Genomic DNA, 27,182 nt, shown 5'->3' on the forward strand with positions numbered 1-27,182 from the left:
GGTAGGCTGTATAATGTCTTTCATTAAAGAAATCGGACTTGGAGAAACACTCTAACCCGAGTAAGGGGCACAATAGATCTTTTAGGTCGCAGTATTCAATCCCTTCTTTTTAATAATAATTAATAAACGAATAATTCAGTATGAACGTATAAAAGTGAAAAAGTTATTTTTAATAGTCTTATGAGTTACTAAAAATCATTTTCGTTAAAGATAATGGAGCCGGTTTAATGGGTGTTGCAGTTTTACTAATTATTTAAAGTGATTCTAGCTTTCTCCCTCTTGCTCTTACTGTGGAAAATCATTCAGAGCCTCAAGTATCCATGATAACATGAGATTTCTGAAAACTTGGTAGAAAAATATATTAGGAACCTATTTGACCTACATAATCTTTGATAGAAAACTTGCCTTTGTAACTGCTTTCTGTGCTATTTCTGTTTAACCTTTGTCCCCTATCTGGATTAAATCGTCAATTTTGAAACACTTTTTTCAGTTTCACTATTCTTCCCTAATTACTGAAATAAATATTCCACTGTAGACATCTCGTCCATTCTTTCCTAAGAAGTGGTTTTAGTATGTTAAAATCTCACTACTACTGACTACTTTTTTATATATGAATCTAAAAATTTCTTATTATAATTAACTTGAATATATGTACAAGTAATGTAATCTGTAATTAAGTAGTATAAGTAATCTTAAAAGGAAATAACACTGTAAGGTTCTAATTCTCTATTCAAAATTTAATCGTACACAAAGCAAGATACTGAGTTTATTTATAAATAGAGCTGTGAACCAATTCTGAACTTAACCAGTTTCGAACTTTTTAGTGTAATCGAACCATTGTGGATAATAAGATATTTAACCACTGAACCAGAAATTTATACCTCTGAAATGTATGCGGTTTCTACTTCATAAATATTACTTTTAATATCAATATATCATATATACATATACTATACAATATACTGCAAATGTCATACCGAAATACATTAAATATGCATTTTATTGAGGTTTCAGTTTTTCAGCAGAATATTTCATACACTTAATAATCTTCTTACAATGCAATTAATAATTGTTATAACTCCTATTTTGTTAATCATAATTTAAAATGTATATTATTCATTTGTTAAATATATAAGTATTATAAGACATTTTTATCTATTTTTAAAAATATCAATATTTAAATTGCGTTTATTAAAATGTTCTTGGTATAAAAAGCAAAATACAATAATAATTGATAATAAAATGTTATAGACAATCAAAGAGAACTCACAATACCATTAAATGTTTATTATTTATAATGTTTGCATACCAATTGTTAAACCATCTACATTATCTTATATAAACATAAAATAAAGTTTTAACAAATTTATAATGAAATTTAATATAAAATATTCTGAAATGCCTATAATGAATGCATATCTTTAACGTGGCAGACAAACACAAAAGTCCCCACACAAAACAAACAAATTCATAGTATTCAATCGCAGATACTTTCAGTCAAAATCGTCAAAGTTATCCGTGGTCATCATAGTGTTGACATCAGTTTTACAAATATTTACTTTAGTTTTAAATTGACAACTAAAAGTGCTGAAGTATAATATACGTTATAATCTTTCATTTATGCTCATATATACAATAACATGCTAAAGTTTTGAACAGTAGAATCAACTCATTACCAATAATATATAGTATAAAGACATATATGACAGTAGCTTAGAAAGGGAAAGGAATTAATTGTATATAAGAAATAAGGTTCTTAAATATTAAAAACATATTTTATAATATTTAAAAATTATATTTAAAAAAAGTATATTTAACTATTACTCATATTATTATATAAAAAATAATTTTATTTATTTTTATTATTATTATTTTATTTATTTATTTCTATTTGAGTCAGTGCACTTGAGCACTTTTACTCTTTCTTAACTCGAGATATTTTTAAAACCCCTCTTTACGCCTTGACTAGATTATTGTTTATCACTTCATCAGACTAAGCAATAATTGACCTCAGATCTGCTTACCTCCCCAAGGAGCCTGTAACCAATCTGAGATTTGAAAACGCGGTGTTTATATACAATTATACAATTATATTAATTGTATTTTAAAGAAAGTAAAAAGTACCCAACTGTTAGTTTAAAGGACACAACCTGTGTCAACTGAACACTATCTACAACACTTTTAAAAGCGCAGGTGCAGCCTGGCTGTCTGTTGTCTCACAGTCCTATATCCCGTAAATAATGATATTATTTTGATAGTTCTATTTTTTTTCTATAGATTAAATCAAAAGTTCTAGTTTTGGAGTGTGTAGCTAATATTAATTGATATTGGCTTAGCTCAAAATGAGCCAAATCAATCATATATCAATCTTTGTTTGTAACTAGCGGCGAATTGGAATTAAATAGAAATTGATATGAGATGATAAATCAATTCTCAGGAGATTATCAACCTGCTTGTTCTGTGGTATAATTGCATGGCAAGGAATCGAAACTATTATTATCTTGGAACTGATGCCAAGTGCCTAATGATTTATCTGCATTTATTAAATAACTAAGACGAGATATAGTCTGCTAATATAGTTCTAAGCTACTTGATTACCTGCTCAAATATAGACTCATTTTTCCTGGAAATCTATGTTCATAACAAGAGAACTCGTTATTACAATTAAATAAGAGTGTTTTCCGCTTGGAATATTCTTGAAGTAGTGTTGCAAAGGTCATGGGATTTATATGCCCTTAGGTTATTAAAGTTAACTCTAGGCAGATTGTAGTTCATCTACAATAGTTTTTAAGTATATAATTTAATTAGTTTGCATAAGTTTTCTTAATATTAAATGTATTACTCAGTTGAATTTTTATGTCTTGCAATTAATTTTTATCATGTTTAAACTTAAGAATATTTTATATGAAAGCTCATAACAGATATGTTTAGTTCAAACTATTAAAACTGTGTATTCAGCCGATAATTTCAAATTAAATCTATAAAAATATAGTCCTAAATAGTTCAATTAACGATAAAAATCATAAATAATCACTTCCAACCGTTCAAATAGAAGGAATTCTAGATGTGCTTTTTGGATGCTACTTTGATAATGTTTTTGTTATATTATTCAATTAAAGAAATTAAAATATTTTTCAAAATGTTTCTTATACATTTAACTACTATTATGTCAATACTACAAATATTAGTATCGAATTTGACTGGATATAAGCAAAGAAATGACAATATTTTGTCGCAATTAACTCTGTTATTACAGTCACAACAGTTGACATAATAACGATTTAATGGCTTACAATGCCACTGGGTAAACAATTTTGACACTTTTAATTTATAAGTACCAGAAATGTCCGCTAATTGCCATAAAGTGCTTCATCATTATATCTGATTGATAGAAATTTGTTAAAAATATTTCAGTTGTTAATTACCGGAGTTCATTTGAAAAAGTAAAATATCTGACATCTGTTACTGTTATTGTTAAACAGTCAAATAACACTTTTTTCTCTTTGCACTTAGAGCAATAAATGAAGTTACTTTAAATAAAAATAAATTTTAGTTTTCAAGTTTTTTATTTTATTTGTGTATTTAAATAAAAAAAAATTATAAATAAAAATAAATAAAATATGATAATAAACTACGTGATTCCATAAGCAATTTTATATTGAATACACATTCCAATTGCATTATTCCTTTTATTTTATTGTTGTAGATAAATTATTTTATAAAAAGCGTAAGAATAAAATTAAAAAAAATTTTAATTTTATAATTTTTTAAGCAACTGAATTTAAAACTTAACTATATAACTATTTCGGATATTATTAAATATCCACCATCAGTGATCTTTGAAAATATTTATTGATTTAATTGTTCGTAAATAATATTTGAACTTAACTAAAAAATTACCAACTAATGAAACACTCTTTAAATACATATATAAACTCATATCATGTGGCAATATCTGCTACATATGTTACACGATTTTATTAAATATAATTTTTAGCCACATATCTTATTGATTTATATAATTGGTATGGGATAAAGCACTGTGACCTTCGGGTCTACTGTGCCCCCTTTAAGACATAACGTTTGTCTTCAATTAAGAGTAATATAAAACTTACTTTACACAGTTTAATTGGCTCTACCGCAAGGGTACATATTCCCAAGAGTCTATTTTAACAGCAAATGTGTGGCTGACTCTTCATACTCTTTGCATCCTTATATATATTATGCCCAGTCTCGTTAGGTAGTATTTCAATTTACAGTGTCCTATTAAGTTTTTCTTTTGATAAGTCCACACAATCCTGGTATTTCCTGTTGTTTCCTATAGGAAACATATATTTCCTTTAGGTGCCAATAAGTGAATTGGATTTTTTTAAACCTAGTAGATCATCTCAGTAATCTTTTTGGTTCATTTTTATGACAGAAAGGAGGGTACTTTGTCCTAATCCACAGAATGGTTCCAGCCACATCATCGGGGTGGCTGCTCCTTTTCTAGCTAGTTTATCTGCGTATTCATTTGTAGCAAGACAGTTGTGACCGAAAGGTTTTCGGAGGTTCTCATTTAAAATTCGCGCGCTGTATATTTTTCGATATTTTAAGTTTATGTAGTTTGGCAGCACTGTCCTTAATTACTATGCCAAAAATGAGCGCGATCTGTCAGGACAGTTCGTTTACGGCAGCTGTTGAAACCAGTTCACCTCAGTAGTGCGTTGCGAAAAAAACAATGGAAAAAAATATTGAACAAAGAGTTTGCATCAAATTTTGTTTTTCGAACGAAATTTCGTGTGCAGAATCGTTGCGAATGCTACAAAAGGCTTATGGGGAATCAGTTTTATCGAAAACTCAAGTTTATGAGTGGTACAAAGCCTTTCAGGACTGTCGTACGACCGTCGAAGACATGCCGCGTTCTGGACGACCTTCGACCTCTACCACCGACGAAAACATTGAAAAGGCAAAGGAAATCGTGTTCAAAAATCCTCATGTGAGTGTTAGAGAGATAGCACGAGAGCTAGGCATCGGTCGTGAGATGGCTCGTTTGATTTTGGTGGACAATTTGTGTATGCGACGTGTCAACGCCCGGCTTGTTCCGATTCACCTCAATTTGTTCAACATTATCAACGATTTTAAGGCCAAACATTCAATAAATACCATCGAACAGCCACCGTATTCACCTGATCTTGCACCGTGTGACTTTTTCCTGTTTCCCAACCTCAAATTACCACTCAGAGGAACGCGTTTTGAATCCATAGAAGACGTAAAACAGAATTCGCAGAGGGAACTCAAAGCCATACCGGAAAGCGCCTATAAAATTTGATGTTGAAGAAACGTGGCATTGTGTATCGTTCTAATGGAGCATATTTTAAGGAGATAAAATAAATATTGATGAAGATTAAGAATTTTGCGTTTTATTTATTTATGACCGGAAACTTTTCGGTCACAATGTATATAGATTTTTAGCAATCATTATATAGGACTACAATATTGTCTATAAGAACTTAAAAGGCGCTTCAAGCTCTATACCTAAGACCTCCTTAAACTTTCGAAATTATTTTAGGTATGTTAGTAACAATGTTTAACAAAAACATAAGATCTGTTTCAAAGTTACTTTTTTTAACAAGAATTTAACTATAATATAATTTAAATGTACATAATAAGTACATTTTCTGATCTCAGCTAATACGTTTGATTGCTTTACTGTATTAAGACAGATATTGTTGAATTCTTTGGATGCTCATACTAACACTGCATTAAACACTCTTAAAAGAAGTATATCCAGAAAAATATACTGTAATTATTCTATATCTCTAGTTTAATTAACCTGATCATGTTGTTAGAGAAATCTTAGCTCATTTACCAAATTGTATGAAAACTACTATGTGGTATGGTTGAACCAATATGATACGTCAAGTAAGACTATTTTCACCTAAGATCAAGCAATTTCAAGTAAGTAAACTGGCCAGCGGAAACGTACTATAACTCAATATCTTATTTGAATAGAAAACTTATTGTAGTGAATTACCCAAGTGATCGTGTAGTCAATATTCAAGAAAATATTTTTTAAATTATTTTTTAAAAATATTTTGTTTAACATTAAGCCTTAAAATTAAATTGAAAAAAGTAATATTGTTTATAAAATTAAAAAACACCTACAAATTATGTACCATTAAATGCTGGCTCACTTCAGCTATTTTAAATAACATATAATATATTTACTCTAAATTTTCTTATGAATCGAAAATAGCAATGAGTAATTTTTTATTTTATGTTGTTAGAAGTTGTTTTTGATAGTCATTGAATTTCCAAATATTTCCCACACGTTTCGGGCAGAATATTAATTAATTTCACAAAATTAGAGAATGAAACATTTCAAAAGAAACAGCAATAGTTTAAAGGTTACAGTTGATGTACATAATATATTCGGACTGAACGCAGAATTTCTGCTACAAACCCCCAAAACTTAATTAAAATATTTTACCATTCAAAGATCACCATCTGTAGATAACAAAAATTCACACGCTTTAATAATTTGTATCTAAAATCATGTTTATAAAAAAAATACAAAGACAAGATACTTTGATTTTATTTTAAATTAATTTTTTTTTCTTTAGTTTTAGCGCAATAAATTAGATTTTTACGATCAACTAAAGCTTTGTTCTTCAGCAATTATAGCGCCACCAGACAGATATACAGGGTGCTTATATAAATAAGTAAAAAAATATGACGAATTGTATATAGTAACGATTTATGGTATCAAACAAAAAATTAAATTTTTTTATCAATAAAATTTTTATTTTTATTAATTAAAATTTTAGCCTATCATACAGCTGTTTTGAGTATTTAACAGCTGTTTTGAGTAACCTAACCTAATTACCCATCATCAGTGGTCCTTTATTTTGTCATTTTTCCTATATAACAATATTCAGAATACATCAGAACAAAGCTCAGAATCGATGTTAATTTGTGCTACATTGTAGTACTAAAACGGGCGATTATTTGAGCTAACGTAGGCTTTGAGCACAAGGCCTTCACTCCAACCTAACTTAAATACCCATCATCAGTGGTCTTTTATTTTCTAATATTTTTTAGATTACAATACTGCAAGCACCAAGAATTGTACTTATAACATACATTGTCAAATTTGAAACTCAGAATCGGTGTTAATTAGTGGTACACTGCGGTACTACAATGGATCATTATTTGAGCTCAATGGATCATTATTTGAGCTTCATTCCAACCTAACTTAAATACCCATCATCAGTGGTCTTTTATTTTCTAATACCTCTTATATTGCTTAATTTGTAGATCATTTTTGTTACTGCAAGTACCAATGATTACATTTGTACATTCTTAAATTTGAAGCTCAGAGTCGGTGTTAATTAAACAACTGACCCGAAACCGTACTTGACTTCTATTGCTCTAATTTGGAGTTTTCTTAATTTACTGTGAAAGTTCATTACCAGATTCACTTCCAGTGTGTTATTAGAACGAAATCATTAACAAGCTATAGAAAAATTAAATTAATTAATTATAGTTATTCATTTGTTAAATTTTAATACTATTATTTTTTATAGAGACATTATTTAGGACATTTTTTTAAAAAGAATTTTTATATTATTAATTTAAAAATAACAATACTTTTTTATTAATATTTTTTATAAATGAACTTATAGACACACCATTAGCCCTACTGAAGTTAGTAAAACAAACATTTTAAGGAGAAGTTTTCAAATAGGTTCAAATCGGAAATCTTCTTATAATTATAATTAGTGATCTTGATAGCATTCAAATAATAATTTTGTTGAGTTTTGATCATATTCAGTGATTCATTGTACAATCAATTGAACAAAAAGTATTTAAATATAATTACAAAAATAAAATCTGATAGTTTTTTTATGATTATACTATCAAATCGAAATTAACAGAAATAAAAATGTTTTTGAACATTAATTAAAAAATATTCAACATAATCAAATTTTGTGCTTGTAATCGTGGCGTTAAAAATTGATTACTAATTGGAAGTGATCTTCACCCTGGCTCAGTATTTCCAAAAAAAAAAAAACACAAAACAAACAGCCGCCGTCACACCAATCGAACATCTGTGAGTTTCAGATAATTTCTTTGAAGTTTTCAATAAAATGTCAATATCTTTAAGGCTTTTAGGTTTTTTCTTCTTCTTATTTTAATTATGCAAATTTATAAAATTGATGTATTCAAACAATTTCATTGTTTTTATTGTTGAAGCACGTTCCTTTTATAAAATGCTTCTGCCAAAATAGTTAAAGAAACATAAATATAAAAGCGATTAATTTATAACTTCCAGTTTACATAAAAAGATTTTCAAAAAAAAAAAAAAAATTTATATATAATTTAATACTTTTATTTTCGTATTATCTTTAAATATCGGTTAAGAAGTTATGCGAGAGCTACTTAGGCTGCTTAGGCCGCTTAGGCTACTTTAAGGCCTAAAGTCAAAACATAATTTAAAATTCCACTTATATTTTACGAAGTAATCAGCAATGATTAATCTCCACAATTGATGCTGATCTCTCGTCTTCTCTTCTTCATTCAACTTCAAAGTTTTAGTGTTGATGGTATAAAGCAACACAGAAGCGATTACATTGGCTTAACAACTTATTTTTTCAACAAATTAACTGGCAAAAATTGCTCAAAAACAAAATGAAATGTTATTAAATAATTTATTAATTTAAGCAAAATGTTGAAGATTCTCGCAACTGCTTATTATTTTTCATACCAATCCGGATAACAAATTACTAAGTCTTTTACTTAACCTAAGTCCAAAGTGTGAAATAGTAATTTATTTAAAGAAGAGGTAATTATATTCAATTTAACATATTTTATCTTTAACATTGCATTTTACGTATTTTTCCAGCAAAAAATAATAATAGTAATAATTCATTTGAAGCTGTAAAAAAACTAAAAAAAATGTTAATGAATTATTTCGTTACGAGTATATTTCACTTTGTTAAAATCAAACTAATAGCATAATTGTGTATGTTAATCTTTTAAATATCTATAAAAAAAAATATTTTAAATATATGAAATGCTGGTACCCTCATCTTGGTACTTGTATGCTTAATGAAACGAATGAAGATGAGAATAAATTTGTGGCGACCCAGTTGGCTGTGCATTTATTGAATTTAAAAAGTAAAATTCAATTTCAAATATTTTTAAGTTTTTTGTTTTGATTGAGGAGAACGTTCCGATTTTTCTCTCTGTAAAAAGTTGAATAAAAGTTTATTAACATTGAAAATTTTTAGAGTTTTATTAATTAGCAAGGTGAACAGATCATTGCTAAATTGGTGACCCCGACGTGATCTCGAAAAAGTTTAAATTTAGAAATATTAACTTCTGAGCTAAATATCTAATTATCGAGCTGTGATGTCAGTTGCAGACGAAGGTGTAGTAATGGCTTCTGATAGTGGAAGTGTCGTAAACCGTGTAGCAGTGAAGGTGCCACCGTTTTGGCACGAGCGACCGGAGATTTGGTTTGCTCAGATCGAGGCGCAATTCGCAGTAGCTGCCATTACGAGTGACATCACACAGTTCAACACGGTAGTAGCAGCGATTGAGTCAAGTGTTATCGCCGATGTAAGTGATGCAGTGCTTCATCCTCCTGAAACTGGAAGACACGCTAATTTAAAGGCTTGCATCATAGAGCGGTACAGTGAGAGCGAGCAGCGGAAGATTCAACGGTTGTTGTCAGAAGTTGAACTTGGTGATAGACGCCCAACACAGTTGCTAACGGAGTTGACAGCGTTAGCTAAAGACAAGGTGAGCGATGAGTTCCTTAAGTCTCTTTGGCTGAAGCGTTTGCCACCACAAGTGCGCGCTATTCTGCAGGCATCGAACGTGGCACTAGCAGAACTGGCGAAATTAGCAGATCGTATTTGCGAGGCGGGTGATTTTCAACAGATAGCTGTAGCGTCAGCCTTTGATTGTCCAGCCTATTCTGAGAATGCTGTGATTTTACGAAGGCTTGAGCAAATCGAACAGCGTCTGAGTCGTTTGGATTTACGTCGTAGTGAGTCGGTGCAAAGTCGATCGTCATCGAGGAGACGTAGGCGAACTCGTTCCCGACCAGGAAGTCCATCCAGATTGGTGCTGGTATCACGAAAGGTTTGGTGATAGAGCTAATGCTTGTCGGCAGCCCTGTAGTTTTGTGGCAAGCTCTCATCAGTCAAAAAACTAGGCACTCCTTCTACGTCGTCGAGCCGAGAAGGGGTTAGTGTTCGTATAGCTCGACTTAGTATTAAAGATCCCGCCACGTCGACCGTTTTTCTCATTGATACTGGTGCGGACATATCAGTTTTACCGAAGTCGTTCTGTCGTTGGAAGCAAAGGGCTAACAGTGTTGCATCAGTTAATTTATATGCCGCTAATGGTACGCCTATTCAAACATTTGGCGAGCGTCGACTGCTTTTGTCTTTGGGTTTGCGTAGAGATTTCCCGTGGACGTTCGTGATTGCGGATGTTAGCTGTCCTATTGTTGGAGCCGACTTCCTTAATCACTATGACTTGTTAGTGGATTTGAAAAGGAAGCGGTTAGTTGATTCGAAGACGACTTTGATGATGAAGGGTAAGGCTGCTGTGTCTCAAGAAGATACTGTGCGTGTGTGTGGTTCAGTTTCAGCTTATGCTGAGCTGGTTAATGAATACCGTGATTTAGGCATTATGAGTGCAAATCGGATGGGTTTAGTTACTAAGGTTGAACATTGCATCGAGACATTTGGTGCGCCGTCATTTGCTCGTCCCCGACGTTTAGTTGGAGCCAAACTTGAAGAAGCCAAGAAGGAATTCCAATTTTTAGTCCAGACAGGGATTTGTCAACCTTCGAAAAGCTGTTGGGCAAGTCCACTTCACATGGTTCGCAAAGGCGATGGAAGTTGGAGACCGTGTGGCGATTATCGCATGCTCAACGCGCAAACTAAACCTGATCGGTATCCGATTCCGTTCATTCATGATGTGACGAGTATTCTTCATGGTAAAACTATGTTTTCGAAGATAGATTTGCAGAAAGCGTATCATCAGATACCGCTTGCACTGGCAGACATTCCGAAGACAGCTATTACAACTCCGTTTGGCCTGTTCGAGTTTCGCTTTATGACTTTCGGTCTCCGTAATGCTGCCCAGACGTTTCAGCGTTTTATGAATGAGACTCTAGGTGATCTTAATTTCGTTTTTGCGTACATCGACGATATTTTAATTGCGTCAAAAGATGAAGCAGAACACAGAATGCATTTGCGACTGGTTTTAGATCGACTTAGAGAAACTGGTTTGACCGTGAATTTTGCCAAGTGTAAGTTCGGCTGTTCCGAGATCGAGTTCCTTGGGCACGTTATTAGTGCAAAGGGTTTACGTCCTCCGGAGAGTAAAGTTCAAGCTGTTCGTGATTTTCCTCTGCCAGCAACGGTTAAACAGCTTAGACAATTCTTAGGCATGGTGAACTTTTATCGGCCGTTTCTGCGTAACGCTGTGCAGAATCAGCAGCGGTTGTTTCATCTTACACCAGGTAACCGCAAGAATGATAAGTCGGTAATTTCTTGGACTCCAGAAGATGTAGAGGTTTTTGAGGCTTGCAAGAATGATCTTGCCCAAGCTACGTTGCTTAACTTCATGGCTCTGGATGCACAATTGACGCTCACGACTGATGCTTCAGACGTTGCGGTGGGTGCTGTTCTCCAACAAGTAGTGAAAGGTGTGACTCAGCCATTGGCATTTTATTCAAAAGGTTTGAGTCCAGCGCAGACTAAGTATAGTGCTTATGATCGTGAGTTGACTGCTATCTATCAAGCTGTCCAGCATTTTAAGTATGCATTAGAGGGACGTGATTTCGTCATTTTTACGGATCACAAACCTTTAACGTTTGCGTTCAGGCAAATAAGTGAGAAGGCATCTCCTCGTCGTGCAAGACAGCTGGAGTTTATTAGTCAGTATTGCACTGATATTCGTCATCTGGCTGGTGCAGATAATACGGTGGCTGACTCTTTGTCTCGGGTTGCTACGGTTCAGTTGGAGGCAAATGTTATTGAGTTAATTGCTGAGGGGCAGAAGACTGATGCAGAGTTGCTCGCTCAGCTGAAGAGCCAGTCTGAAGATGGTGTTGGGTTGAAGAAGTTGAGATTGCCGGATTCGAGTATTGAACTGTACTGTGATGTGTCAGGCAGTCGTGTTCGTCCTTTTGTTCCCGCAAACTGTCGGCAGCTGGTACTCTCAAAACTCCATGGTTTGGCTCATCCTGGTATTCGAGCAACGCGGAAATTGGTGCAGGCTAGGTATGTTTGGCTTGGTTTGGTTAAGGATGTAGCTGTGTTTGTGCGTAGTTGCATTGCGTGTCAGAAGTCCAAGATTCAGCGGCATACTAAAACACCAATTGGTTCGTTTGCTGATATTGATAGTCGGTTCCAGCATGTTCATGTTGACATTGTGGGTCCATTGCCTTTGTCTCAGGGGAAGCGTTATTGTTTGACTTGCGTCGATCGTTTTTCTCGGTGGCCTGTTGCTGTGCCTCTGTCGGGCATTACGGCAGAAGAAGTTGCAGCGGCTTTTATCGACGGTTGGGTGGCAAGTTTTGGTTCTCCGCAGGCTATTACCACTGATTTGGGTCGGCAGTTTGAGTCTGCTGTATTTCGGGAACTGACGAGATTGCTTGGAGTGAAACACTTTCATACCACGGCTTATCATCCTCAAGCAAATGGCATGGTTGAACGTTTCCATAGAACATTGAAGGCAGCCATTCGATGTCATTCCTCAAGTAATTGGACGCAGTCTCTTCCGCTTGTGTTGTTGGGATTGCGAACGACACCGAAATTAGACCTAAATGCTAGTCCTTCAGAGATGTTGTTTGGAAATCCTCTTTGTGTTCCAGGGCAGATGCTTTCGGATTTCAAGCAGAAGTCGTCCGAGACTGATTTTGTGTCGGCGTTGCGAAGGGCTTTAGCTAAGGTTAAATCCGTTGAATCAACAAGACAGTGTCATCCATCTGTGTATGTTCCGCGTGACGTTATTAATTGTAAGCACGTTTTTCTTCGAGTGGATCGTGCTCGAGCTCCACTTGAGCAGCCTTACGAAGGTCCATTTGAGGTGCTGAGTCGTAATGAGAAGACGTCTGTTATTGTTTGCCGTGGGAGAGAGGTGACTGTTTCGAATGATAGGTTGAAGGCGGCGTACTTAACGTGTGATGATCTTGAACAGGTTGTTCCAGAAACGCGTCAGCCTTCAGCGTTGTTGAATGGTGATCAGTTAGTGACTTCTGGTGATTGTAGGCGTGAATCCCTGTTGCCGATTCCGAAAGTGACACGAGCTGGTAGAGTAGTGCGTTTCCCAGCAAGGTTAGCGGAATTTCGGGATTAAGAGTGGTGTTGTCGACTTAGTTGTGGTGTCGCGTTGTTGCTAGTACTCCATCGCTAGGAGGGGGTACTGTGGCGACCCAGTTGGCTGTGCATTTATTGAATTTAAAAAGTAAAATTCAATTTCAAATATTTTTAAGTTTTTTGTTTTGATTGAGGAGAACGTTCCGATTTTTCTCTCTGTAAAAAGTTGAATAAAAGTTTATTAACATTGAAAATTTTTAGAGTTTTATTAATTAGCAAGGTGAACAGATCATTGCTAAAAATTTATATATTTTAAAGACCTTACATATCTTTTTAAACGCACGAAATGAATTAAAAATAAAAATGCTTATAATTAATATTTACTTAAATTTAAATAAAATAAAAAAAAAATATTTAAAAATTTGTTGTACCTATTACAATCCTCCTAAATCTCTCATAATGACACTTACTGAGTCGTTAGATGAGACTAACTCAGTACAGCAACAAAGAGTATAAGTTATATTATTTAGTTTTATTTTTTTGTAGCAAAAAATATATGAAAAATTTAGGTACCTAAATTAGCTTACATGATACCAATAAGAAGAACTTTAGTGATACGACGGTTTCCAGTATAATAAACTAATAATGCAGTTTTGTTATCACAACTTCCACCAGAAAGGAGTTGAATTAACTACTGGTGTCAAAATTATGACTTCCACAAAAAAGAAAATGAGGCAACTGCGAGTAACTAAAAGATAAGGGTATATTATCTTCTATAAGTTCTATTAGCATTATAAGTACGATATCGACTAAAGAAGATACAACTAGAGAACTTACGAAAGACGAAATGGTGTAACTCCTATCAACTTAAAGGTAGAGACGAATTAACTACTGGTGGCGTAAAGACGATTTTGAGGAAATACAAATTTTAGTAACCCCTAGTAACGTATAGGTAACTTATGGGTAATGGTGTCGGAAGTACAACTTCCACTAAAGAAGAGACGAATTAACTGTTAGAGACGTAAAGATGATTTCCACGAAATACAAGTTTAAGTAACACTTATCAACCCTAAAGTAACTTATAAGTAATGGTATCGGAAGTACAACTTACAATAAAGAAGAGACGAATTAACTGCTGATTTCAAAAGTACGATTTCCATGAAAAATAAGACTAAATAACAACCAATAACGAAGAGATAAGTTAAAAAAAATGTCAAAGTCTACTAACACTTAAGAAGAAACAGATTAACTGCTGGTATCTCAAACGCAGTAGGTTAAGACACTCACCAACATTTCATTACTATTGAGACCAGAATTAAAATTATTAAATTTTTTCAAAAGCAGATTTCAAGTTTGATATCTTGATTATATCTAAAAAGGTCTTGGACATCTATTTTTGTTCTTTTTCTAATAATTGAATACATGCGTGATGAAATTTTAATACGTATTCAAAATTAAGTCTGGGGACTCAACTGGACTACAGTTTCAGCCATGCCTGTCCGTTTATTACAACAATTTTTTAGTCCATAAACGAATGATTTATGTTTATAGATTGGGGGGCAAATATGGTATGGTAGTAAAAATGATAGTAAAAAATTGTGTAATAGAAGCTTAATATGTATTTGGACGTATGGTATAGTATTTAAAAACGGTACATATTTTATTAATTTTTATATTTATAAAATCAAATTATAGTAAGGTATTTAACATAAATAATAAAAGCAATGTTAAAAGTTTAAAATTAAAGTTTGCCTCTTTTATTGTGATTTTATAAATATTAAAAATTATTAAAATATATTCTCCAGTAAGTTCCGATCAACTCTTTTACATAGATATATTACATTTAATGTTTTATAGTATGTATACTCATAATTTATGGTATGAAAAAAATTGTAACAAAAATTTTAATTGGTCGTAGTTTGAATAGTAAAATAAACCGCATCATTTTATGAATTTTACTTACATTTTACATTTAAATGACATCAAACGACATCTTCACGCCTAGACATTAAATCAGAAATAGCATGAACATTTATATATAATTGTGTAAATAATTATTTCTCCGAGCCGCAACACTTAATATTTTTGAATTACATTTCTTATACGAAATAAAAATATTAAATAAAATGTTAGAGTTATGATGATGATCAAGATAATATGTATAAGTCACACAAAACTTTAAATACAATCTATTTTACATACCCTCATAGAATATTATACTAACATTTTAGTTTGAGTGTAAGTTTCAGTGCAGATCGCTTCATAAATGACAAAAACACGCTTGACACGAGGTCAAACGAAACCAGGCTTAAACATAAACCAGAAAAAAAGTAACAATAATTACAATTTCTTTTATTATTTCAGCATTCATTGTTTATAGTTTGAAAAAAGCGATGGTCAATCGCTACTTTTTGTTGAAATAACCTATTTTGAATAATTTTTCCCACTTCAAAAGTAATTATAAAACCCTACACTTCGTACTTGATGAGAACGAAGCACTTAAAAATAAACTCTGTTGAGTTGTTAAACATGATCGCGTTTATCTCATCATTGCCTCCGAAATATACTATTGGAATGACTAATGACGTCACCAACAAAAAATATAATTATACATTTACTGGCTTATTTTGTATTCTCTTAAATTACTATGTTTGAGTGTCTACTTCATGGATACACGATATCTACTATAAACTGTACTTGAGTAAAAGTGCGTGATGGTTTATGAAATAATTCAATATATTTTGTACCGATCAACTTAATTGATCTTTGATCTTAGCTAACTAAATCTTTCTAAATGCAATCATACGACTTTTCAAGATTTATTCAATAGAGTTTCTAAGTACTAGAGAATTCTTAAGTTTTTTATTGAAGTTAATTGACCTCAAAACACGATTACAGGAAAACAGTGTATGATAAAAGGAAAGTCTTTTACTGAAAATATATTAATTTTTGCGAAAATTTTGACTTTTCTCACAAAACTGATTCAAAATATCCGAAAAAATAAAGTATAACTCACAATAACCTCCAAATTCAATGATACAATAAGATATTAGATATCAAATTAAAGGCTATTTATTTGATACAAAAATTAAGCTATTTGAATTATCTCACTATATCTCAATAATTATGGAATCGAATCTACAGGTTTCAATCGATTTTTTGCGTATCTTTGACGGGGCAATCAGAAACAAATATTGTATCTCCTATAAAAAAAAAATTTGTCTACATATAGAAAAGTGTGTAATAGTAAACACTTGATTAATCTAAAATTTCAATTTTTAAAAATATTAAAATATATAATTTATGTCTCGGCAAAGAGAATTCTTGTCAGATCACGAGACTCACCCAGTTTATTTTGAACGAAATTCATACCAGACAGATGCTCTAATCACGGTTGCCACTTATGGTACTTTAGTACCAAAATTGGTACTTTTTTTTTTTTTTCGTTTGGTACTCATGTTCAAAAACTGGTACATTTTTCACGACCCAACTTTTTTGTGGATATATCCAATTAATTTTTTTTATAAATGCAACTTTGCACTATTTTATATTTTGTTAATTTATAACACTATGAAAAACACAGAACGAGAAAACGAAAAGGTCCAAAAAAATGTTGGACCTTTTTTTACAGAAATGGTACCTTTTTAAACCAATTTTGGTACAGAAAAAAATTTTCAAGTGGCAACCGTGGCTCTAACTAAAGCGGAAACCACTCGGTATTACGGTATCGGTGTGGATGGTATACGTATGCAATAAGATTTCCTCTACCCTTTAATGACTTTTGTAGGATTTGTGACTTGAGAAAGAAATTATAACCCCATTTATTTACCAGTGGTACGTTAGAATTATAATTTCATTGGCTAGGAAAAGACTCAACATTCATATTCAATTCATAGCCCAATGTTAATAAGATTGTAACAAATATTGAATATGTTGTCTCCGCAAACTAATTTATATATGAGGGAGATGTAAAAAAAAATCAATTCCAGTATATCACAAAATTATATGAGGTACCAACGGAACGAAAAAACCATCAATATTATATATTCCATTAAACTTACTAGTCATTTATAATTTCCTTAGTTTCAAGAAGTCTTTTTATGTTAATAAATCTGCAAACCATAGGAGAATTATAAATTTACTCATTTGACAATGAAACGAAAAATAATAATTATACCGTTAAAATACGACTGCTGTAATTCCAAAAGCTGCAATAATAGTTGCATGCGCACAAAAATTCCAAATGAAATTATATCGGTATCATAATCTAACGGCAAAATTAATGCTTTACCAATGGAGTAAATTTATAATTCTCAAATGGTTTGCAGACAATTTCCTATAAAAAGAATTATTAAAACTAAAGAAATTAAAACTATTTATTAAGTTTAATAAAATGTATATAGTATTAGAGATTTTTTTGCGTTCCATTAATAAATTCATATAATTTTGTAATATGCTAGAATTGTATTTTTTTTTTACTTCTCCCTGATATATAAATTCGTTTACAGAGGCCAACATTTTAAATATCTGTTACAATTTTAATAACATTAGCCTATGAATTTCACATAAATTTCTACAATAAAAGCGGCCCTCTTCAAACTCTCCTTACAAAACTGTCATCTCTAAACGTTAAGAGCATAGCCAAGTTTTTTATGAGTTTGATTCACCTTTCTACTGAAAAGAACGTTGTTCCTAGAACGGTGTTAGAGACTTTGGATTTCTATATTTTAGATGGTTCTACAATCTGGCGTACAAACCATCTCATCGATGGTATCACGAGCCACTATTTGTGCTTAAATCAGCTTTTATGCACAGCAGTGCCACTTGAAGTATATGCAAACTTACAGTTGTTTCGGATACTGCCAAATATCTATCATTAGTTATCTTTGGAAACATTTATTGGTTGAATTGTGCATTTATAATATAAAAACGTTTTTTAATAACGATAGGGTTCAAAAAACCAAATTTTAAATATTGTAGTTAATTAATATATGTAACTGTTGTTTATGCATTAGTTCCAAAAATAGCACAGCAACTACAATTGATGTTTACAAATAAACAACAAAAGTTGACAAAACCTAAATTTTGAATAATACAAATTATCTATATGACCCGAAGCAGCCGTATGGTCAGCCCAAGAATTCACATAAATAATTTACTAAATCTCTTAAGTCAAATAGCACTTAAAGGCACAGCTAACACATTTATATTCATATTTATTTATGAAGAAAATTGCATATAACACATTCTGCTGCTATCATCAAATGAACTGTGACTCGTTTATTTCACTAATTTAGCATACAATTACTCAATTAAATTAATTGTAGCTAGAAGTCAGCATATACGAGTAGTCATGCAACAGTCTATACTGCAAGACAGACGTTCGACTTGATCATACTCACATGTACATTTGAAAAAGATGTGATGAAATCTAAGTATATTTTAAGCTTACTTAAGAAATGAAGAATGCAATTAATTTTTTCATGTTATATCTACTTGAAGAATTGAAGAAAAATATATTAAAGTTTAACTAATTTTCCCGAAAAACTTACGCTTTCTCATAATCACAAAGAAGCTATTTTTTAACATTTGGAGGGTTTCGAATTTAAAAGAAAGAAAAGGCATGAACAAAATTTAGTTAATTTATTGAAATTTTGCTGACCATACAACGCTGTTTCAATTATTCCCAAGTACTCATCATCAATGGGCTTAGGAAATATTCAATTCCTTAATTCGTTTATTTTTCGTATATAAATTCTTTGGACTGCAAGTGCTAGGCTTAGAACGCGTGCCTGTCAAATTAGAAGCAATGACTTTTGCTTTTCCACAAGTAGCCAAGGCTACACAAACGTTTCTTACTCAAGTTCCAGGTTTTCTGTCAATTTTTTATATAATTTTTGACACTAACTATAGCACTGGCCGTGCTTTAAATTAGAACACTTATAAACTACAGCTTCATTTAGAAACACAAGTTCAACGAATTTATTTGCTATTCGAAACCCTCTAAAGAAAAAAATATTACTAATTTTCTATTATTATATATAATGACGAATGATTTTAAAATTTAAGTAAATATGGAGCACAAGTGAATACAAATGTTAATACCCAGCCTATGATTCATACTAAACTTGGTGAAAAAAATCTGGTGATCTAATAACTCTTTAAGCTAGATATTTATATATTGGAAAAAAATTGGCTTTAGCTTTGCTGCAATTTTAAAACCAAGCTTATGATATATGAACTTAATTTTCCTAAGAAAGACCACTGAGCTAAAATAAATTATATATTAAAAAGTTAGTGAAATCCGACGAATTTACTTAGACCTAATGATACGCTTCGTTGCCGTATAAATCTGGCAGGGTTAAAGTTGAAGACTTTCTATCAGAAGTCTAGTATTCGACCAAGATATTACAAATAATTAGTAAATAGATAATTAGTAACAAATAATTAGCCTATATTGCGAATCATCTAGATCATGACTGTCCAAAGTACGGCCCGCGACTGATGTTTATGCGACCCGCGACATGTTTTTAATCTACTATATTTACGCATATATTTTTTCTTTTGGTGTACTGGTAAAACTGCATTATTTTGACATTATAACCGTGTTTATAATGTTATAATGTATTTTTAATAACAGCTACGAACGTATGTATTTGTTTCTGCGGCCCTCCAATCTGTACAGTAATTTGTATTGGCCCGCGATCGCATCTAGACTGGAAAGCCCTGACCTAGACCATGTAATCATATTTTTTTTTTGTTTTGTTATACTAATACGAATTTATATATATATTATATATTTGTATATATACATATATAATCTGTTAAACTGATTTCATTTCCATTGGAACTTCATCTCTGTGTAGGTACAACAATCGTCTCCGCGAACATCTCATTCATTTTTTTAATTACCAATAAATTCCCCACATACATATAGACAAAGAAGAAGAGATCTCCAAATGGATTTATACAGTCATATCGATTAAGTATATATACATATATGATGATAGTCTCTAACATCTTCTGCATTACAAGCAATTTGACAATGTTATTAAACCCATCAAACCTTGGTTATAATAAAAACCGTGTACTATATCTTCGAATTGAAAGAGATTTATTTTTAATGTTAATATATTTAAATCATTATATAAATTATGAAATATCTTTAATTTATGTTTTTTTAAATAAATAATTATATGCTTGTATTATTAACAAGAAAAATAATAAAAATAAAATATATTTAAAATAACATAATTTTTATATTAAATTTAATATAATATTCCAATACACTATATGTATATTAAAAAATGTAAAAATAATTTTTAAAATATGTTTTTAAAATTTTGAAATATTTTTACCTCTACTTTCAAGGGACAAATTATTTAAATAAGTTTCGACGTAATATCATTTCTAGGAATTTTAAAAATAATAGAAAAAATACGGGTCTTTGTTATTTAAATAATTTAATCTCTGAACTTATGCCGCAAGCACAAGAGATATAATTAGTTCCCTATGTTAAGAGTTTTATACATATGTAAATATATTTTTTATAACTATTATTTTAAGCTATTTTTATTTAAATTTATATATATTTATAAAATACTTTTATTTTCAGTTTATTATCACTTGTGGACGGCATATTACTTGACTGAGCATATTTTTGCACCGAAATCAACATTTTAATCGTATTTAATAAAAGCCGCTGAACTACACCAAAAGACTTAATCTATTTGGTTGTAAAAATGGCCAATAAACAATTCACCATTGACATTAACAATTGTGGCTACATTGATCCTCAGGTATGATACGTTAATAGCTCGATCAATTACGTGATTATAGAGCAAACCGCATTTAAATTTGTAATAAACGTAAATGTTATGTTTTTATTTTAAAAAAACTTTAATTGTTATATAAACTTAATTAATGAAGGTTTTCTCTTTTTGATTCCATTATAAAGCTAAAACTGGGTGCCGCCCTATCAAATGGTGACATACGTGATTTTCGCATTGCTCTTGATATGGGCGCCGACCCCGCCATACAAGATGATAAACATGTCAGCATATTTGAAAAGGCTTTGAAAACGAATGGATGCAGTGAATTTGTTGAAGAATGTTTACGACGTGGCTGTAATCCAAACTATGTAAGTACATTAAACGATTATATATCAATTTAACTATTGTGATGAAACCATTGATAGTTTTCTAATCAATTATATATTTTAAATGCCGAAGACAAATAATAAACTTGATGAAAGATTTTTTTCTTAATTTTACACTTAAAATTGTTATACAAAACATGTCTTCAGTAAAAAAAATTTAGTTTTTATGTATTCAATTATTATTATATTCCACCATTTACATAATTTAATAAACCATCTTTTCCTTTCGTAGACCAATCAACACTTAAATAAAGCCGCAATCAATTTCGCAGCAGATTCTAGAGATCCGAAAATAATTTCAGCATTACTAAGATATAAAGATGTACAAACGGATCGAAAATACTCACAGTTAACTGCTTTAAACTCTCTCGCTAAAAATATTTCACCTGATCACGCCACTGAAGTTGCAGCCTGCATAAAGAGCTTACTTCATTATGGTGCATCGCCCAACATACCAGATCAACGCGAAATGACCCCGCTGCATTATCTACTTAAGAATCGTAAAGTAAATGAACAACAGAAGCGCGAATTAGTGCAAATATTTCTAGAACAGAGTAATTTGGATATAGATAGTTATCGAGATGGTGAAGTACGACGCATACTTAAAGAGGAATATCCAGACCTAACACTGCCAGATGCACGTAGTAATATCAACGACATTAGTTTCGATTCGTTATTGACACATTTGCGCAGTTGTGATGAGCAAAAATTCATACAACAGTTTCAGGATTATCAGCTCAATGTATCGGGAAAAGAAAACCTTATAAATGCTGTACAGGAGCAAAACATGATTTTACTCGTAGAAGCTATAAAACGCGGTTTAAATGAAGCTTTTGATGTTTTATTACAAACTAACCTAAGTATCAATCTACTGCAAAATGGGAATTCTGCAATTGAAATTGCTGCTATCTGGGGCAACTGGTATGCTTTGCAGAAGTTATTGGCTTATGAACATTTGAAGCTGCGAAAACAAGATCAACTGCTCATCACAATTATCAAGAAACTGGACGAAATTCCTTATAATGATTTTTGTGACTATAATAAATGTTTTTACATATTACTCGATTCAGAACGTGTTGATGTCAATGAAATTGATGACAGCGGATCTACACCATTACATTATGCAGTAAAGTACCGAAACCGAAAAGCCATACAGGAATTACTTAAGCATGGTGCTTACATTGGTATGAAAAGCCGCTTTTGCGATCTACCAATCGATGGTATGCAGCCAGATGTGCTGGAAGAGCATTTAGATAACTGTATTACTACTAATGGACTGAAACCTGGAGATGAAAATTTCGAGATACAAATGAATTATATGAACCTCATTTTGCAGAAATCCACTCCCAATACCAAGAAAGAAATACAACACAATTTACGTGAAGAAATGACACCTATTGCATTTATTGCCGAATCAAAAGAGCACAGACATTTACTACAGCATCCACTTATCACAAGTTTCCTGTTCCTTAAATGGCACCGACTTTCCGTTATATTTTATATAAATTTTTTGCTATATGCATTCTTCGCAGTTTCAATAGTTACCCACACAATACTCAAATTTCGTGAAAGTGAGCATGAAACGGTAACCGTATTGTTTGGACTATTTGCTTGGATTGGCATTGCTTACATGATAATACGAGAAGCAGTGCAAATAATTATGTCCCCAACAATGTACTTCCGTTCACCAATAAATCTAATGGAAATTGCTCTCATTATTTTATCGATAATGACTTGCACCGAACCAAGCTATGATCGAGAAACACAACGTGTAGTTGCTGTATTCACAATGCTACTTGTAGCATTGGAACTTTGTTTGTTGGTCGGTTCTCTTCCAGTCCTGTCAATATCCACTCACATGTTAATGTTGCGGGCAGTCTCGAAAAGTTTCCTGAAAAGCTTTACTCTGTATTCCATTTTTGTTATAACATTCAGTTTATGCTTTTACATACTTTTCGGTAAGCCCGAACTGGATGAGAATGGTTTGCCGAAACCTGAGGCAAGCGATGAATTCAACAAATTTTCAAACCCCTTTGCCGCTATAATCAAGACAATTGTTATGTTAACTGGCGAATTCGATGCTGGCGATATTAATTTCGACACACTATACAGCTACTTGGTGTTTCTGCTATTCGTGGTATTCATGTCAATTGTATTGTTCAATTTATTGAATGGCTTAGCAGTAAGCGATACACAGGTGGGTAAAAACAATGTTCAGCTTATTATTTAGTTTTACGAGCTATCTTATTTTTCTATAGGCTATTAAAGCACAAGCTGAACTGAATGGTTCAATATGCCGGACGAACTTATTAACTCGTTATGAAGAAGTTCTAACTGGTCATTCCGGTCGCACAAGCTTCATTGTCAACCATGAACCATTCCGCACAATTTGCCGTCGTTTAATGAATCTTTATCCAAACTATATAGCGGGTAAACAAATCGCGATATTACCGAATGACCATAACAAAGTCATGATACCAGTAGCTAATGCCTATGAACTGAAGGATGTCATGACTCGTAGTAATGGCATACGTAACTCAAAGGCTTCCTTTCTGCCGCTCACAACCAACGACAATGATCGTCAGAAAAAATTACTCGACCCACCAGTTCAATTCCTACCCTGCTGTTGCTCTTGCATCACAGGCAAATGCTCAGAAATGGACAGCCGAACGGTTAAAATGGCATTGGCAGTTATTGATCAAAAGACAACTGCCCACCGGGACAGACAACGTTTGCAGAATACAGAAAGGCGCCTACAAAATATTGAGCAGAAACTGGAAAAAATGTTCGAATTGCTGCAGGACATACAAGCAAAATAGACTTAAATTTTGAACTGTAAATTGTATTTTTTACTCATAAAAAATATATAAATTTCAATATAGTGTGAGTTATAATTTTATTTAATTTTATTTATATTTTTAACAACAATACACATAAATAACATTAATATTTGCATATTTTTTTAAAACAGTATATATTTATATTTTAGGCTAAGTTTTAAGTTAAAAATGAAAAACTGCATGTAAAGTTATTTAATAAAAACTTAATTAATTGTATATAATATATTTTAAAAATTATTCTACAAGAAAAATATTTAAAATATCAATAAAAAAAATTTTTTTAGAAAACTGACTTTAAATTATTTCTAATCATATAGCATTTATCTCTTCCTTAAAATTTCACTGACGTTATTAATGGAGTTTTTCTATTTTCGTTGAATAGATTACATATTTTAATTTTTTTTTAATTAATTTGTACATTAAAACAAAGCAAAATATTAGTAATATTAGAAATTGAAGAGCAGACGAGCTAGCCAGAAAGGGTGGTTCAGTACCACTCTCGGAACACTTAAATAATCTGAGCATATCGCTAACATCATGCAAATTGTTACTGAGTTCTTTCCGTACTGAAATTTTGAATAAAAATGGAAAAAGTCAACGATATACAGGCATCTGTATGCAATCTGGTCACGTTTCGATAAAAAGAAATCCAAAATTCTCATTGAGATAGATTTACTTACAGGTCACTGTAAACTAGGAATCATCATGCAACTAGGGAATCACTTTTAATCAAATCTGTCGCAGCTGTGGGGAAGATGATGAGAGTGCCTATGTCTACTATGTTTTTGCCCAGCTCATGCACGGCGGTGACTTAATACTTTAGAAGGACCTGAGTGGGCCAATAGGCAGTAGTGGATCCACTAGGGATCGCCGGGATAACCTAACCCAACCTAAGTGTTGGAAAAATAAGTAAATAAAAAAAAATTCAATAAATGGGATCTGAAATTGTTAGAAAATAAATTTTTTTAATATGTTACAATATATTAAATTTTTTGTATTAATTTTATTAAATTATAAATAAATTATAAATTATATATATAAAGTATGTAATATAATATATAATAGTTTATAAAATAAACTAAAAAATTAAATACCTTAAAACAAAATTCAACCTAAATAACTCAAAAAAGCTGAATTGTACTTAAGTAGATAATTTTTCTTTTGTTATTTATGCTTGTATTCGACACTTTCAAATTATTTAAATATTTTGTTATAATTATTATAATTATCCGGATACTCGGATTTCTTTTTTGAATAGATCAACTACTGAAAAAATGTTTTTCGAGCTTTAGAAAAGCTACTAACCAATATGGATGCATCTATTCAACAAATAGTTGGAATATAAATGAGGTTACGTTACGCTATACACTGTTTCCTTGTTTCTATGTTTAAATAAGAAATATATGTTTCTAATTAATCTTTAATTGAAATATAATAATATAATATAATAATATTTATTTATAAAATACAGAAATCTTACAGAACAACTTATTCAGCCTTTAGATTATTAATCTTTGATAAGGAAGTAACCTGCGCTTACCTTTCAAATTTATACTTTTAATACAGTAGATCAAAAGGATAGCTATATGGGGAGTTGGTTGTACGTAAAAATGCCCAAATTACGCCCGATAGTGTAATGAGCACCACCCTTCTCTCTTTCATCTTGTTAATTGGTAAAGTAGATAAATAAATTTTGGATGTAGATCTTCCTGAACTATTTTATTGGTATAACAGTTTTGCACACTCTCCAGTTTATTAAAATAATTTACAAAAAATAAATTACAATTACAAAATTATTGCTTAACACCTTTCCCCCTCTGATTTATTTTCTGACTACAACAACTTTGCAGTACATATTATATACAAATGACATACTTACAAGATAAACAAGTTAATTTTATAAAAGCTATTTACAGTTTAAATTTTATTTTATTAGTTTGTTTTTTAATTGTATTGAATATTATTTTTTTTTTAATTTATTTAACTAGTTCTTAAAAATGTACTCAATATTCTCTGCATACTCTATATATATTGCGAAAGCGTTTATTTTAGATTGAATCATGTGACTTTATATTTTTTTATTTATTTTACCTATTATATGAAACTATTTCAGCAATCAAATACTTTGTCAAAATTTTACAATTAATTAGTTAATTTTAATTTGAAATTAAAGTAAATTTAATTTGAATTTAATTTAAAATAAACTGCATAATAAATCTGTCGGAAATAGTTTTACCACATTTTTTTTAATTTGTGATATGAAGGAATCAATTACAATGTATACAAATAATATACTTATAAAACATAAAAATAAATGAAGTCAACAAAAACTAAATATTATCTTTTCTTCATATATATACATAAATATTCAAGAAAATATAAAATATAATATTCAACTTGTTTATAAGTTTAATGCTTAGATACAATTCCATTAAGTTTGAAAAAAAAATTTTAAAAAAATATTTACATTCATTTCAGGTTTTGTATATATTTGAATATAATAAAAACAATTAATAATTTTAGGTATAATTTAGAAAAAATATCACTTAAATTTTTTTTTAATGAACAATGCTTGTCTAATGCTTAAAATATCGCTTAAATTTCCACAAGTCTTATCTCTAAAATACTTATACATGCTTAAGTACAAAAATGTAATTCAGATCTTAATAATTAAATTAAAGCAATAATTATTATTTATGTAATAATATCGCCTTTCTTATAACAATCAATAATAATAAAATATCATTATAGTCGCCAACTACTGTTTCAAGTACCCAGATATATCTAAGGTTTCTTTAGGTCATCGTGCATGAATGTCGTTGCATTCTATATGTTCTGTGTGACGGACTCTTACTG

The 27,182-nt window shown here is 31.2% G+C and overlaps 2 protein-coding genes across 2 annotated transcripts in view; both read left to right on the forward strand.

Moving 5' to 3' along the window:
• Nucleotides 1–24,378, forward strand: part of LOC119678363 (transient receptor potential cation channel protein painless-like) — a 34,748-nt gene extending 10,370 nt beyond the window's left edge. The window contains exons 2-5 of the mRNA XM_038090153.1: nucleotides 20,944–21,127; nucleotides 21,286–21,468; nucleotides 21,719–23,683; nucleotides 23,745–24,378. Of these exons, the coding sequence (XP_037946081.1) occupies nucleotides 21,071–21,127; nucleotides 21,286–21,468; nucleotides 21,719–23,683; nucleotides 23,745–24,305 (2,766 nt within the window). The 5' untranslated portion in view covers nucleotides 20,944–21,070 and the 3' untranslated portion in view covers nucleotides 24,306–24,378. The remainder of the gene's footprint in view (nucleotides 1–20,943; nucleotides 21,128–21,285; nucleotides 21,469–21,718; nucleotides 23,684–23,744) is intronic.
• LOC119674153 lies at nucleotides 5,893–10,143 on the forward strand. Its single transcript, XM_038085278.1, has 2 exons — nucleotides 5,893–5,940; nucleotides 9,514–10,143. Exons 1-2 carry the CDS (start codon nucleotides 5,893–5,895, stop codon nucleotides 10,141–10,143), a joined length of 678 nt encoding a protein of 225 aa, XP_037941206.1.
• Nucleotides 24,379–27,182: the final 2,804 nt, after the last annotated feature.

Source organism: Teleopsis dalmanni, chromosome 2 (assembly GCF_002237135.1).
Source record: "Teleopsis dalmanni isolate 2A chromosome 2, ASM223713v2, whole genome shotgun sequence".
NCBI classification, from domain to species: Eukaryota; Metazoa; Arthropoda; class Insecta; order Diptera; family Diopsidae; genus Teleopsis; species Teleopsis dalmanni.

Bases quoted from the DNA above. Each gene is read 5' to 3' on its own strand.
- LOC119674153 (XM_038085278.1), top strand. From the start codon at position 5,893: ATGATACGTCAAGTAAGACTATTTTCACCTAAGATCAAGCAATTTCAA. The intron at 5,941-9,513 runs GTAAGTAAACTG...TGGTTTGCTCAG, and splicing joins CTAAGATCAAGCAATTTCAA to ATCGAGGCGCAATTCGCAGT.